Genomic DNA, 16,699 nt, shown 5'->3' with positions numbered 1-16,699 from the left:
ATCCTCATTTGTAAATATTACGGTTTCCTTTGTAATAGTTTGATTGTTCTTTTACATTTTGTATAATTAAAAGCAACGCTAGTAAATTTACAGGTCTTATTGCAATTTTCTTCGTAAATTTGTTTTCATTACACATTTTTGTTTTATTTGAAATCCTTCATGAGACCGAATATGGTTATCGGATTTTCTTTATTAACATATACTTAAAAATACAACTGCTAAGAGATCTCAAAGGATAATCTTTTGGCACTGGAGTGTCAATTTACACAGAACGTTTCGCCTCAACTTTTGATATCGTTTGGGAAGCTCAGATAAAATAGAGCTTTATATTGCTCGCCATTGACTTATAACAATTACATCAGCTGGGATCAAGGTCAACTACCGTGTTTAAACAACAATGCATGAAAATATTACTTGTGTATATTTATTTCCGAATGAAAAGTGGAAAAACTTGAAAATGAAATGAAATCTTTGAGTTTTACGTCCCACGGTTATGCCAGTTAGGCTAAAGGAGACTGTGATGATGAGTAATGAATGAAATAGTGGAATGAAGAAAGTGGGAAGAAACGGGATAACCCCGAGGAAACCCACGCACACGGTGTTTGTCCACCACAAAGTTCACTTGGCGGGGGCTGGGATCGAACCCGGGACCCCAAGCACCAGAGGTGAACCACCGTGGCCCGCCTTGGAAAAACTTGAATTTCTTGAAAGTGTTTCTACTAAATAGTGAAACTTGCACCTCAATATAGAGTTGGGTATTGTACAGTACCTACTATATAGAAATTATATTTTTATCTTATGCGAACTCTCTAAATAATAAACGTATTTTATATGAAAATGATATCGGAGCATAAAAATGATTAAAGGTGAAACTTTAAATGTGTAGAAAAGCAATACATACATCATTTGACCCTGTAATAAAGTACCGTTCAAATATTAAACTTCAAATAAATAACGTACACTAAATGTAAAATCAATAGTATTCTCTGCTCTGTATTTCTTCCAGGTAGGAAGGAAATAAAACATTTTCTTACATTAGATGCAGAATCAATTTTCATAAAATCTGTCCGACTGAAAGTAGGTCATATTCCATTTATCTAAGGTAGACAGGAAGGAGCACTAAACCAGTCGAGTAAGTGTGGACTAATTTCTTCTTCTCTACGTCCATAAAACCGGAGATTACAGAATTGAGTGAAATAAATTGAGAATAATATTTCGACTACCCTCCCCCTTCCATATATATATATATATATATATATATATATTCAATTGCACGAACCGTTAAAGTTTTTTTTGACATAAGACACCATTAAATCATATGAAATATTTCAGTTTTACGTCCCACGTTTATGCTGGCTAGGCCAAAGGAAATGGCGATGATGAGAAAATGAATGCAATGGTGGAATGAATAAAGTGGGAGAAAACGGGAGAACCCCGAGAAAACCCACGCACACGATGTTTGTCCACCACAAAGTCCACTTGGTGCCAGCTAGGATTAAACGAGAGACACCAGAGTGAATGCTCTACCACTAAGCCACTACGGCCCCAGGCACCATTAAATACAGCAAGGAGTAATTATATGTAATACTCACAAATACGACCAAAATCATTATCTACAATACATATAACCTAGAAATGAAAAGTAACGCTATATCTGACAAGTAAGGCTTGACGGGATATGTTCGCTCAACGACACCAAAGGAAAGCATAATAAGTTGAGGTACCTATCTTGAAAACTTAAACTACAAAGTGGGATTTGTGGTGGACGAACACCGTGTGCGTGTATTTTCTTAGGGTTCTTCGGTTTTCTCCCGCTCGGCAATTCCACCATTATCAGCCATTTCATCACTGCTCCGTTAGCCTCAGTGAATAATCGTGGGATGTTGAACTAAAAAAAATCTCTGATTTCGACGATTTCAAAGTTCTGTCCACATTTGTCTTTAGGACTGATGCAAGCACAGCTATACACCCCCCTTTTCTTATACACATCGAAATGATAAACATGTTATACAAGGATGCCAGTAGAAAACCTCTAAAAAGAAGAGGAGTGTTCATTTCTAAATGTGACTGTATCTCGAAACTGAAGACATATTGGATTATTACGTAGCAAATGACTGGACTTTTGTTTAACACACTTAGCTTCCTTATTTTTCTTTCATTTTGTGCAGAGGGGCAAGACATCACATTGGAAGAGCTAAGCACTCACCTCTGATGGAACGGTCCCCTGGTTCGATCCCAAGCCATGCGAGATTTTGGTGGACTACATCGTGTCCGTTTGTTTTTGTAGGGTTCTCCATCTACCAATTCTTTCACTAATCATCTTGTCTCCTTTAGCGTCCAGGCCATAACTGTGAGATTTAAAAATAAACATTTCGTTCATTTCATATTATTTTCTGCAATATTCAAATTGATAATTCTTTTTCCTCTACAGAAAATACCTTCTCTAGAAGTACTTCAGATAAAATGTATTATACACTCGGTCGATTTTCCCTTATGCTTACAATTTCAATTATCAAAATAATTCCACACTTACTATCTAGCTTTTGTAGAATCTAGCCGAACTGAAGTCAGTTTCTTCAAATCTTCAAGCGATTTACCTAAATAAAGGCTTTTAAGCCGAGTTTCAGGCATTTTTCAACCACTTACGAAAAACGCTCCAACCTGTAAGAAGACAGAAAAAACAAAAATTATTCACTTGCTCACAAAAACTATATTACTATATCCCGGGTACTATTTCTCAGTTCAAAACACATCTCTGTCTTTTCGGCTTGATTCTTTGATAGCTTCTGAAAATATTTATGACCTGATCAACTTTTTCTGTCGCCACCACCAGAGATCAATCGTTTTCGGATTATTCCACAATCACATCAGATGTCTATGAAGTCAGCATGTACCATCTATATAGGGAAATATCAGAATCAATATTTATTTACTCTCCCCATACTACCTCTGGTTAGTGTTTACAGCCTCCGAAAGATTACTGTACTCCAATGTTTGTGCACAAAGCGGTGAAAGAACGGGACTAAAAATGAAATGAAATCTTTGAGTTTTACGTCCCACGGTTATGCCGGTTGGGCTAAAGGAGACGGTGATAATGAGTGAAATGGTGGGATGAAGAAAGTGGGAGGAAACTGGAGAGCCCTGAGAAAACCCACGCACACGAAGAACGGGACTATCTCTCATTTCAATTAAGCACACAAGGGAGTGACTTAAACAAATGTGTTGAAATTCAGTTTACTGGAGATTTGACGAGGATTTCGCAATCTACAAAAAACACAAGCATTACTTAATTTACCTGTATACATGTCCCCCTGTCAATATTTGTATTGTATGAAACTGAAGCGCTTTTAATAAATTAATTCCAAAGTTACAAGAAATTTTCAAATAAATGGTAACAATAAGGGTTTCAGATATCAAATTGATGAAAACGTCAGGTTTCCACTTACTTGGTGAGCACGAATTTCCTGACTTTTCCAGGTTGTACAGATTACAATTCACAAATTTCCAATTTTACATATGATGTACAAAAGCAAGAAATATTTGTAGGTTCTTCATCCAGTATACATGTATGTATATATATACCTATATATATATATATATATATATATATATATATATATATATATATATATATATATATATATATATATATATATATATATAAGGTTTGGTTTAAACCAGACAAAAACCTTTAAATCATGTGAACTGCATAGTGACGTTTCCACATATCAAACCATCTGCATTAGTTTTATCTCCTTTTCACCTTTTAATTAAGGCGTCTCATGTTCAATTGTCGGTCGGTCGAACCACAACTCTTCTTTCAAGTGTTAACATAGTAGCGGTTCGGATGTCTCTTTAAGTGAGTCTTCTCCTTGATAACCTCGTATTACTTAAGGATGTTAAGCCTAAACATACGAAACGAAACCGCTAGTTGTTTTATAAAGAAGCCAAGATTGCTTAAATATATTGATAGAAATTGGCAAAATTTGTTGACTGCCTACGTAGCTTCTAACATTAGCTTCGACTGGACTTTGTTTTAATTTTAGTGAATGATACCTACATAATGACTTGTAATTTAATACCTCAGTTTCAGCGTATTGATTGTGACACGTTGAACGTAAAATTTTACATGCAAAGCAATAACCGGATTTTTCCGTTATTGCTTTGCATTTAAAGTAATAACAGGATTTTCGCGGTGGTTTCCCGATTTAGGAAATTTACTGACCAGACCACCCAATTTTATAATGAAACCGTACAGTCCTGATATCCGAATAAATTATTGGTGCTGGAGTGAAGTGGGTGGAATCTCCATTCTGCCGTTCCAAGTTTGAAAGGAGTAATTTCTCTCGGATGTAAGCTGAGAAGCCATTTGAATTCCGCTTTAAGCTTCCAGCATAACCCCGTTGTTGCGTAATAACACCAAGGCGAAAGAAACTTATTTTTGTCCATTTGTAATATAAAAACACAGAGCAAATCATTTAAACAAACAAACAAAAAAAATCAAATTAAATTTTTTTTTTTGCAAACTCTGATATGTATAGTGTGTGTGTGTAGGCAGAGAAGCTTTGCAAAACAAACTGACTTATTTTATAAAATTTCCCTTTCTAAATAGCCGGTAAGGCAAAAAGAGAAATTAATTTTGAAAAGTAAAGACTTGTACTTAAATTCTCTAAAAATTTTCCACATTTTTGCCTTTCGTAAAATCTCCTGTCTTGTGCTGGAGTTCCAGGTGGGTAAGAACCCTGATTATGAGCTTTACATCTTTTGAAAAGCATCTACATGTGAGTGGAATGTGACATTTATCCACCAAGCCATTTCTCAAAATAAAGCCTTTTGAAAAAATATAAAAAATTTTCAATCCCTAGTAAATTTTGTACCTATTTGTTCGAAATATGTCATATTACAATCATAGTATTCCACACTAAGTACTTTCGATGAGCATTGGCCCGTTTGTAAAATTTAGTTGTTTCTTGAAGTTTATGGCGTTGTAGCGTCCTTAGTTTGTAACATTAAATATGAGGGTAAGTAAATAATTTATTTGCAATTTAACTAACTTTTCTCACTTTGTTTATACTGACTTCTGTCCTCGTTTATTTTATTGTTATGCTGTTGTGGTCATGCTATGAAAATTTGATTCTAATTCTTTCATTTATGTTCTTTTTTTTGCAGATAGATCATGACCATTCCATTAGAAGTTTGCACCAAAGAGGAACAACGTGCAGTGATCCAGTTTTTTGTGGTCGGAAGGTGTATCAGGGGTATGAAGGATCCATCAAAGACTTTCGAATAATACGGGAAGAATGTCTTGTCACAGCGGTGTTCACGAATGGATTACAAAAAGTTCAAAAGTGTTCGCACAAGTTTTACGCACGAGGAACGAGGCGGACGGCCATCTACGGGCACAAATGATGACAACATTACGCAAGCACATGACATGGTTCCGTTAGACAGACGAGTGATTATTGATGAAGTGGCACATCCTCTAGAAATTAATCATGGTTCCTGATACATCTTCCGACCAAAAAAGCGGATCATTGATTGTTGTTCCTCTTTCCTGCAAATTTCTAATGAAGCGGCCATGATCTATCTGCAACAAAAGGAAGACAAAAGGAGGAATTAGGATCAAATTTTCACAGCATGACCACAACAACATAACAATAAAAATAAACGAGGACAGAGGTCAGCATGAACAATGTAAGACAATTTATAGCTACATTGCGGAAAATTTTTAAGTTACCCTCGTAATAAGAGCTCACGTACGCTTTTTTAGATTATAGGCACAGAATTGAAACAAGAAGTCCCTCATTCACGGATTGGTAAACCTAAGACGTAAAAAGGGGAAAACGATTGTGTGACATCGAATTTCATCAACCTTTAAGTGAGTATTAATTTCAGTTGTGTTTTGATATTAACAGAGTCTAATAGCATTTTTTTCAAAGGACTGAAAATTTAAGTAAATATTCCTTAATCATCACGTACTACAATATGGATGCAAACGTAGAGAAGAATAAAGAGAACAGGTGCGAAATATAATCACAACTAAAATAGTGAAATGAAACATGAATAATTGTGAATGCGATATATTAAGGTAACCATAATTACAGAAACATTGAAAATAGTTTTTTTATGTTCCTCTGATCACAGGGGGCCATCGGCGAAACTTCAGTCCAGTGATAAGGTAAGGAAACACGTTTATTATTCCATTTAAATATTGCATTCGTCATTTCTACATATGATACTTTGTAACACTGAACAATTGAAAGGTACTACTTTTGCGCTGCAGTAACAATATGGATGCATACTATACGTAGTTAGTGAAGAATAAAAAAAAGCATAAATAACAAATATTTGTGAAACACAACTACAGCTGAAGTAGAGAAATGAAACAGATGTAATTATGAATAAGGTATATAACCATAAGTAAATAATAAAATAACGTTTAAAACAGCATTATATTTCTCCGATCACTGGGATCCAACAATGAAACCTTAACCAAAGCAGAAAATAAGAACCTTTAAAAGAAAATAATATTAACTGACTTCAACAAAAGTAGAAAAACAGAAAATAATTATAAAGAGCTTAAAACTAGAAAATAATTCATTACTATTATTTATAGTTTCACACCAAAGATTATTCACAAGCTATTATTTTTATAATAAAATTAGTTTGCTTTGCTCAGATATCAGTTTATTTAATTACAGATAATAGTAATGAACTATTTTCTGGTTTTAAGCGCTTTATTATCTTCTGCTTTTATATGTAAAATTTTATAAATAAACGGCTTAAGTTTAGAGTTGCCCTCCAGTTTCAAACCTACATAAAACTAGAAAAAGCATTAAAACGTGCAGTTTTACTATACGGATCCCTAGTATAAGTAGTAGTAGTAGTAGTAGGAACAGGTTAGAATCCCCGCAGGGGTCGTTAGGTTCTGTTCTCGACATAAAATGAGCATGCTGCTGAATCATCGAACCTTCCGCGTCTTGCAAATAGTACCCATTTCCACATATCTTTTCTCGTATTAAACATAACCTTACTGTCAAACTTATACACCTAAACATCACATAAGAACTCGAAATCATCATTTCTTACCTCATTTCTCCTGTAAATTTGCTATTTTTTAAAAAAATAAAAAACAGAGGGGCAACTCTAAATTTAACCCAAATAATTTTTTAAATTACTTTAACAAACTGTAGACAATTGATGACTGCAAATTACTTTTTTGTTGTTTGAACGTTTATCCTACTTCAGTCAGTGCAAGAGTGCATTTTGAATATGATCCTTCAACGTTACTTAACAGAAATGATGTTAGTATTAAATAGAACACTAAATATGAACAATTTCAATGCAATTGTTATTTCATCAAAGAATAGCAGATATTTAAAATACGTTTACAATGCCTTACTTCCAAACCATTTGAAATTTATTGCGTAAAGTATGACTCATTAGGACGACATATTTGTATTTATCTCTGCATGTCCAGCGAAGTGACGGACTGTAATTTACATGCATATAATACTCAAATAAATAAACATACATTCCTTCACTTGAATATTCCATTACTTAAAAAACTTACAGGAAATAAATTAATAGTTCATTTGGGGCACTTCATAGTCAGTGATAAAATTGCCCCTTATGTTACTCCTTAAGTTACTTCCTTTATAAGTAATGTCCACAGCTACAATAAAATATACAGTAATATAACATCAAATTGATTACATTAATCAAATTATATACTTGGACTTCTAATCACTACAGTCGAAATAGCACAATAATACATAAATTCAGTATCACTAATTCCGGATATCTATCCATCATTCACCTACTAAGACGACATCTTCCGTCATTCTCTGCAATATACAATCAATTGAGCATCTGGAAGCGAACAGCAAACAAATAGTGGTGCTGGGTATACTTCCCTGAAGCGTGAATGAAAATTTTTATGTGAATCTGTGCGTCATTTAAAATTGTGGATTAGTTTGTTGTGAATAAGTGTCGGGTCTTTAGAATGGAAGACAATCAAGCAGATAAAAATACACCAGATTTGGCGTCTATATTGTCAGAACAGAGAATGTTGTACAAGGAAGAAGCAGCAATTAGAGACATGATTTTCAAAGTTAAATCTCAATTGCACAGCTTACAAGTAAGAAATATATTATTACAGAATATGATGGTATTGATTAAGAATGGTCCGTCATTTAAAAAATACGGTTAAAATGAGTAAGTGTATATGGAAGAGGATTCTGTAGGACGTTAAATACCATTGTCTGAGGAATTTTCCACATTGTAGATACCAGTATTTCATCTTCACAAGTATAAAATCATTGCAGGGGCTACTAATATTAAAATGAATGAGTACATATCAAAGACGACTGCGTAATTACCACTACTGGAGTGTTTCTGCATGATATAGTAAACCGGTATTTTAGGTTTACAAGTATAGAGTTACAAGTGTGGAACATTACAAGAGTTGTGACGTGTGATATCAATTGTTTTTCTTTTCTTCACTATCCTCCTTATTCTCATATTCTTCGTCACTGACGTGCCTGCTCTGCGGACGCACCTTCGCACTACCGTGCGGCCCCCTGCTGCGCTCCTGCCCAAATTCGCGTAGGTGGTATTCTTGCTTTTAGTGGCTGCCTAACAAAAGTTGGTTTGTGTTTTTTGCACAGTAGTTTACGTACAGGTATACTTTTGCCGCAGTACTACAAAGGAATTGTTTAAAAAATATATTTCTTTCACTAATTTCCTTCTTATTATCTCTTAAAAGGTTTCCACTGGGCAATGTAAAAGTATCTCACTTGGTCGAGATAAAATTTAAGGGGGCCACCAGAAGTAGTTCCTGAAAATATACAACTCCCTTACGATTTGCGTATAAATACGGCTTCCGGATGTATAGCATCAAAACTATAGTGCAAAACCCGAAACCGACTCGTGCTAGGTGTTCACTAAAAAGCACGAATATTATCTAATCGAATCAGACGGGGGTGCGTCCGAAGGGTCCAGGCGCGTCAGCAGAGGTGAGTATGCATCCAAGCCAAGGTAGTGGAAAGAAGTGGGTTTTGGCAATGGTACGAGTTTCAATAGCACTCGTCATAGTTTCGTACTAGTAACGCTCCACTTGTAAGCGAAACACAACTTCTGTACGTTGTGCAGAAGTATGCCGCCGGTAGAAAATAGCCCCTAATAAAGCCATCTTTCATATGCATTCACATATTTTATCAGTCATGAAGCACTTGGAATGGTTTTACACTAGTAATCTTACATTTGTAAACCTAAAATTCAGCTGTATTCCTTTTTATTTCTGTCGCCTGCCGAAATTTGTTCCTTATAAACATGTCTCTTCATGCAAAGTATTGAATTTTATCTGTAAATCTTCCAAAATGTGCGTTAGAACTACGCCTGCTCCGTAGTTTTTATGGTATACATGAGGATGTGTATTTATACTCGTTAGATGTAATTCTCGTAACTTAAATGCAACTTCTACCGTAAGAAACAATTTCTAAGGCACTACGAATGAATTTCGTGATGATATAGTAGGGTTGCAGGTAATAGGGTAGCACGTAATTATTTCCAGTACACATCAATTTGCCGGTGTGTATGCAATTAGGTATGCACCAACGTAGTAACAGTCCAGAACATCTTGTGTAATTATTTAAAGCAAGAAAGGAAAAAAATATTTTTTTTTATTGACTCACTATTCTTAATCTGCACCGAAATGATAATTGGGGATAGGCTAAGATTTAGTTTCGTCTGGCGACTCCATTGGCCAAAGTTAATGAGAAAGTACGGATCCACTTACTGATTCTTACTACATTATAGATGTCTTTCCTGTTTAGAATTTAAGTTTATGGAAATTTAGGTCTTCCATTAGTGACATGTTAGCTTTCCATGTCAGTAACTGATAGTACTAGGGCAGATTTAAAAGCCACTAATCAGTACTAGGGCAAATTTAAAAGCCACTAATCTTCACGTATCCTGGATAATCCTAATCAGATGACAAATTTCCTAACATAATGTGAGCAACTAGGCCTATTTCTTTTGCAATCAACTGGCCAGACATTAATTGAAGAATATAAGCTTTACGAGATTGTTTACATGTAATGGCATATGAATAGTTCCTTAGTCTATGCTTATGATCATTTTCAAAGAAAACATTAATGTCAACAGTCACTTTTTTTTAACTATTGGTGTTCACTCACGCTATTTAAACTTGAAAGTAACAGTTACCTATACTAATATAGCCTGTGTGTGTGTCATCAATTTTCACAGATAGTTCTTTACAAGATCTAATCTCGTACGAAGCCGTTTTTTTATTTGTGTATGCAAAAATTATAGTGAATTCAACCGTTGTTTCTGTCTGCCAGGTTGCATAGCTTTCAGGTCTTTGAATTCTTTGTTCCATGCGAAGAATGGGCATGTCAGGTAGACCAAGAAATGATAGGGGCAATGTCAAGAGATAACGCTAGCCGTTATATATTTGACGTATTTCTTTATTTTCAGAGATTTTGTTTAAATATTAATTATTGTTCCCGTGCGAAGAACGAAACTTCTGCTAGCATGTAAATATAACAATCCTAGCTGCAACACACTAATTACAAGTTATAATATTTCGCTTTATTTTTGTACCCCTAGACAAACTATTTCAACTTGTAGCCTCACCATCAGAGCATACTCTAAAAGCTGTATTAATATATGGGTGATTCCACGAAAAAGGGAAATTTTCACTTGGAAAATTTTTGTTCCTTTGATGGTCGCCTGTTTGGAAAAAAATATTAGATGCACTTACTACCACTAAGCACATGTTAATTAGGTGTTCCGCAGAGCTGAATCGTTATTGGTGTAGTAAGTAAAAAATAATAAACTTTTCAGCACCCACGGAGTTGAGTCCACAGGCCACGGAGTTGAGATTAGTTAACACGCAGTTGAAAATTGCTGTGGAGTTGAGAAACGTGATACATCTGGGTGATAAGTTTTGGTTTATAAGTGATTAAGCTTATAATTTACATAAAAATTTAAATAATTTTCCAATAATTTTTGTAAGTTAGAATTATTTTCGTTATGTTGAATAAAATTCTAACAAACTAGATGACACGTAATTTGTTATACAAAAATACTCCGGAAAATACTGCAAACATACGAAAATATATCTAACGAAGGTTCCAAAATTGAGTATATACCGGTATATATATATATACATATATATATATGTGTGTGTGTGTGTGTATGTATACCTCCAAAACAATACACACATCGTTTGGGACCTGATTCCTGACACCAAGATAAGACGAAAAGTATAGACAACCTGAGTGCACAAATGCTTCCTTTCGGAGTTATAGGCTGCCGAAAACATGAAAATAATAATAATAATAATAAATAAACTTTATAGGTTCATAGCTCCAAAACTATGAGACCTGCCGTAGTCGGGTCACGACTTCACTTAGGAACTAATATGTGTGCTATCCAAAAATATGTTTCAGAATCCTGAGGTACTCACGAAGCAATTTTTATAGAGGGAGTTTGGCTACGGGCATATAATCTGAAGTTCTCACCAACTCCTTCTATAAAAGTTGTTGTGGAAGTACCGCATGATTCTGAAACATGGATATTTGGATAGCGCACATACTAATCCTAAGTGAAGTCTTGACTCGACTACGTAAGTCCCATAGTTTTAGAACTATGGACCTTTAAAGTTCATTTTTTCATGTTTTTGGCAGCCTATAACTCCGAAAGGAAGCATTTGTGCACCCAGATTGGTATATACTTTTTGTCTTATCTTGGTGTTAGTAATCACCTCCTAAACGCTGTCGGTGTTGTTTTGAAACACCCTGTATGATGAACACTAAATGACCATTTCTGTTTTGGATAATTCGATGCTCTTTGTTAAGTAGCCCACATTTTCCACTCCAATGAAGGAAATGTCTTGAGGAAACAGGGAAGGGCTGTTCTAGTCTACACAGAATGTCAACTGCCAACGCTTTTTGAACGTCAGGTTTAGTGGGCCAGGAGAAATTCCTCCCGATCCGCGTCATAAAATTGACTGTCCGTACATTGCCGCTAGACTCTTCGACAATCCCTGAAAAGAAAACAATTAGCTGATCATAAAGATTTAGTAAGTCCTTGTAATCAGAATTTTTGACCAAATAATAATAAAAGCGAGAGTTTTTAGTGTGCTTTGAAAGTAAAAAAAAAAAATTGAATTTTACGGGGGTACCACTCATCAAAGTATATAACTGCAACTCAGTCTTCAATTTTTGGCGGATTGTCATACGTTAAACCAACTTCACAAGAAATGTTTACATCTGAAGAAATTGTTGCCAATGTTGGTGGAGAATAGCAGTTAAGTTGCCCGAGATGGAAATCAATGCAGATATCTCCTGCTAGATACGTAAAACACGAAAGCGAGTGAAAATTAATTACTTGTGTTGTGCTACACCATGTTACTTGTTCTACTGTTGATGTTCTCACAAAACGTTTCGTGTTGAGAGGAAGCTGCTGTTCGACAGATGAAATTTCTTCCTTTGAAACAGATATCTTGACATCTCTGCAATGTTTTCTCATTTGTTCAATTAATGTCTACATCATATCCTTGAGCAATAAGGCATTCTGCGGTTCTTTCAAGAGTGGCCCCGACCCCATCGGGAGCACCTTTCCCATGTCCAGTTTCGGAATAGTTCCATGTAATATTCTTGCATTTTATAATTGATGTTGACAGGCAAGTAGCAAATTTTTCAGCAACTTCTGCGAATTTTTCCTTTCGTAATGTTCTCTTGATGATGGTCGCCACCTTTTTCTCTTTATTCTTTACTCTCTTTCGGATAATGACAATATGCCTTTAATTTTTCCTTCTTCCTTCCTCTTTCTCCACCTTTCTCGTTCTCTCCTCTTGAACTCTTCATACTTAATAGGATCATTCCTGATTACCAACCGAAGTTTCTTTTCGGCTTCCCTCTTTCTTTCTAGCTTTTTCTTTTCACTTAATCGTTTTCTCGGCATTTTAATCCATGAAAAATAAAACTTGTAACAAATGTTACTTCTTATAGACTATTACACAAGAAACATTTAGAAATATAAGAAATTCATTGATGTTGAAAGATTTTGATGAACAGTTTTTTTTTTTTTTTTTTTTTGTTGTTGTTGTTGTTGTTGTTAAACGCCTACGTACCAAATTGTACGTACCGAATTTATTTTTTCGGAATTTTTAATAAACTTCTATTGAAACTCATATGTGACAAATAATGAGTTGGAAAAAGTTACAAATTAGTTTAAGAAAAAATAATCCAATATCAATCAATCAATCAAGAGAGGAAATAAACCAATATCAATTAATATATGCACCTGTTTTCCACGCACAAAAATATTTTTCTTATAGCTCCTTTAGAAGCTTTTTCTTGGTGCGCATAATACTTATAGATTGAGACGTCAATAGGTTAAAAACAGACACCATCCATCCATCTTGACTTGACTGAAGTTTTACCTCCGGCTACCTTACAGCCGCAAAACCGAACTTCCGCGAAACACTCCTTAAATGGGCTAGAACCCACCAGCCGGCCTTTGAGTGTGAATGACACATGGTCAGCGTGTCGGCTTCTACGGCCGTTGTGATGGTCTGCGCGATCAGGTTTCAGTACATCTCTACTCAAATGAGTTTTTGTATTGCCTCACTGTGCGAAGTAAACACCATTCATTTTTGAGCTTCCACCGGGAAACAAACCCAGAACCACGCACGAAAGGCGAGCGTACTAGTCACTAGACCATAAACGAGCTTTATTTCTATCAATATGGTGAAAGAACAAATATTTGGAAGAGCATAGGATTATCAACTCCATGAACTTGTCTCAACTCCGTGGATTCCTTAGTTTTCAGATGACATGGAGTTGAGAAAATTGAATATAATTTATCTTTACCGGCACACTTTTTAACCAGTACATGTGAGTAATTGTGTACGAATTTTCTACGTTAAGGCGTATGTTTCTCAAGGGAAAGAAGGTGTATACCATACAAGTACATTCAGTAATAAATACCATGGTGTTGAGTAACAATTAATATACGCACCTGCTTTCCACACACAAAAATATTTTTCCCATAGCTTTTAACACATGCACACAACTTTTTCTGTTCTTCAGTCAAACATGTCTTCCTTGTCTTCTTGTGGGTGTTGCTAATGTGGACGGCCATACTATCTGTTGAGAGCAATGACATTTGTTTTCTCATGCCATGGAGTTGAAACAAAATAGAGGTGACAGAAACGAAGCATAGTCAAGCTTTCGAAAATAATCGTTATAAAGGTTTACTTTTCATAAAACCGAAACATTAAAGTGTTCTCTTCCATTTAATTACCATTAAATGATGTTTGATTTGCGACTTTAGTTGTAATTTATTGATTAAAATCAGTCAACTATACTCTGTGACAGCCCACGGTGTTGAGAAATCTGGGTAATAATTAATTTTTTACGTATGTTTCGTGTTATATTTGCAAACTGTTATACATGGCATACCTACTTTGTGACGGTTACTACCAAACAAAACAAAAATGAGGTGATTCTTTCTAGTAGTAGTTTGAAGAAATGCCCGTGACAGAAAATTTCCCTTTTTCGTAGAATCACCCATATATATATATATATATATATATATATATATATATATATATATACAATGTAAAATCATTGATAAAATTAGGATAATATATAATACGCATCACACCATGACTACTGAAAAAATGGTAAGAGCGCGGTATTAGTGGAGAGAAGGAATCAAAATGCCAATGTTTTGGACGATTTACGATCAAATTAATTAATATAAAGAACGAGTGATGTTGAAAGAATTTACTTATGCAGAAGACCATACCTGGCACAATCCATGTACAGATAGGCAGAGGGCTGTATTTTTGTATTACAGTAGCCATTTCACCTTACTGCTACTCGCATGTACGGAACTCCACTCCAACTATTTTATCTCTTTTGCTTGCAAGCACAGAATACTAGGGTGTGCTCCTGCACATGCTAGCTTCATCAGCATTGTCAGTCCCGCGTAAAAAAATTCAGTTATGACTTCGTATAAAGATCAGCTGTTTAGTTGAAAGGTGACAAAACGAATGAATATATTCCGGACGACTGGCGAACTCTATCGCTCGTGAAACTGGCGTTCAGCAAGACGGAGTACAAGCACAGCCTCCCCTTTTCTTTTCATGTTTATAGGAAGTTTTGTAGTTTTCTGACATGTCTTTAAAATAAGAAACAATTTATGCGAATTTTGGCAAAATAGAAAAAGGTCTTCGTCTGCCGGTAAACCAAATGGACGTTAAATGTATTGTGGTTGGAAACTTCGCCCATTTCCGAGACATTCGCATCGTCCTAGTTCAGGAGAGTCGTTCAAATATATGTCTAGTTCATTTTGTTTGTCTGCTTTGCGAACGAATTGCACTCTTTATGTAACCGTTCAGTTGAGAGTTCGTCGCTGGTTGAAGAAACCTAAGAGTAAGTAAAAGTATAAGACTGGAAACGTCAATTACAACCAAGTGTTGCCAAGCTTATAAAACGAATAATGTCGTTCGGGTTCATAGTTTTTAAGATTAAGAATGTTACTTAAATATTTGTGTGATGTCTGACCTTCAGTGCAGTGGAGCGTGTTGAGAAATGGTGCTGCGTGAAATGTTTTAAGTTGCAGTGCCGCTATAACATAAAATTGTTCAAGTTAAATCTTCCCATTTGGTTTTTGATCTATTTAAAAAGCTCACAGGAATTAAATCAAAGGTATAGCGTGAGTGAAAGGAAAGGATTACAGTAGGTATAGACTGGAATAGTGTGGCATTAAATCTTGTTCCTTGCCATGGTGATCTCCATTATACAAGGACAACACATACGAAGAAGAATCAATCTGTGCCTAAAGCGAAAATGGTTATGCGTTCTTCATGATTAGATTCAAGGGCATTTAAAGTAATTTTGCTGTTTTATTACTGAATAAAAACGTACATATCTTTTTTTTACAGTATATGTTTCGTTTTAATGTGTCTGGTAGAAAAAACAATACTATCTGTTAGGAACAGAATTAAACTATCCGTTTAATCTTCCTCTAAAACCTGTTGCGTTTTTTGCCTCCTTTATTCTCTATTAAAACCACAGACTACTACACAGTGAAGTTTATCACCTCTTGTTACAACAGTTTCTCACCTCTTGCTACAAACTTAACATCCTCCCACCTTTGATTAATACATTAATCAAACAAAATATATATTACATAAGGTACATTCTTAATCTAAAAATTTCTTAGGGAATTTCACTTGCCTACCACTCCTTGTGATTACAGTCTTTTCAACTTTAGGTACACTTGAAATCCTTTTAACTTTCTCTACAGGTAATTCCTCACCGGAAGTTACTTCCAAAGGAAACACACGTTGAATGGGTCGAATCATCTCTCCTGATGAAGTTTTCAAGCGAACAACTCTGTACAGTCCGTCTCTACCAGGATACATATGAATGACTCTAGCCAAGGGCCAAGCCACTCTTTTCTTATCGTCTAGTTCCAACAGAACCACATCACCTTTCTTGATGTTTTGAGAAGTATCTGTCTTCCCAGGCCGTTGTATCAATTGACTTAAATATTCACTTCGGAAGCGTTTCCTTAAAGTACCTCTCAAATTCTGTTGATGTCGAAATTTCTTGTCAAAAAAGAAACGATCCAAATTATCTAAATCTGGTACACC

General features: G+C 35.2%; 2 protein-coding genes across 6 annotated transcripts in view; one reads left to right on the top strand and one right to left on the bottom strand.

Moving 5' to 3' along the window:
- Nucleotides 1-7,918, bottom strand: part of Usp8 (Ubiquitin specific protease 8) — a 135,736-nt gene extending 127,818 nt beyond the window's left edge. The window contains exons 1-2 of one of the 4 annotated variants that reach the window (XM_081736156.1): nucleotides 7,820-7,918; nucleotides 2,534-2,661 (exon numbers count right to left, since the gene is read on the bottom strand). In XM_081736156.1, coding sequence (XP_081592282.1) covers nucleotides 2,534-2,631 — 98 coding nt within the window. In that variant the 5' untranslated portion in view covers nucleotides 2,632-2,661; nucleotides 7,820-7,918. The other 3 variants (XM_081736157.1, XM_081736155.1, XM_081736158.1) reach the window with 3 other exon arrangements.
- The window catches only part of LOC145668376 (uncharacterized), a 233,494-nt gene that overhangs the window by 201,234 nt on the left and 15,561 nt on the right, over nucleotides 1-16,699 (top strand). The window contains exon 1 of one of the 2 annotated variants that reach the window (XM_081736160.1): nucleotides 7,863-8,140. The exons of the other annotated variant lie outside the window; for it this stretch is intronic. Within the exon in view, the coding sequence (XP_081592286.1) occupies nucleotides 8,006-8,140 (135 nt within the window). The 5' untranslated portion in view covers nucleotides 7,863-8,005. Of the gene's footprint in view, nucleotides 1-7,862; nucleotides 8,141-16,699 lie in introns of those variants that run through there. 2 annotated transcript variants of the gene reach the window in all.

Source organism: Thermobia domestica, chromosome 13 (assembly GCF_964235325.1).
Source record: "Thermobia domestica chromosome 13, izTheDome1.hap1.1, whole genome shotgun sequence".
In the NCBI taxonomy this organism is placed as follows: Eukaryota; Metazoa; Arthropoda; class Insecta; order Zygentoma; family Lepismatidae; genus Thermobia; species Thermobia domestica.
Note: the sequence above shows the minus strand (reverse complement) of the source record. Positions and strands in the feature narration are given on the sequence as shown.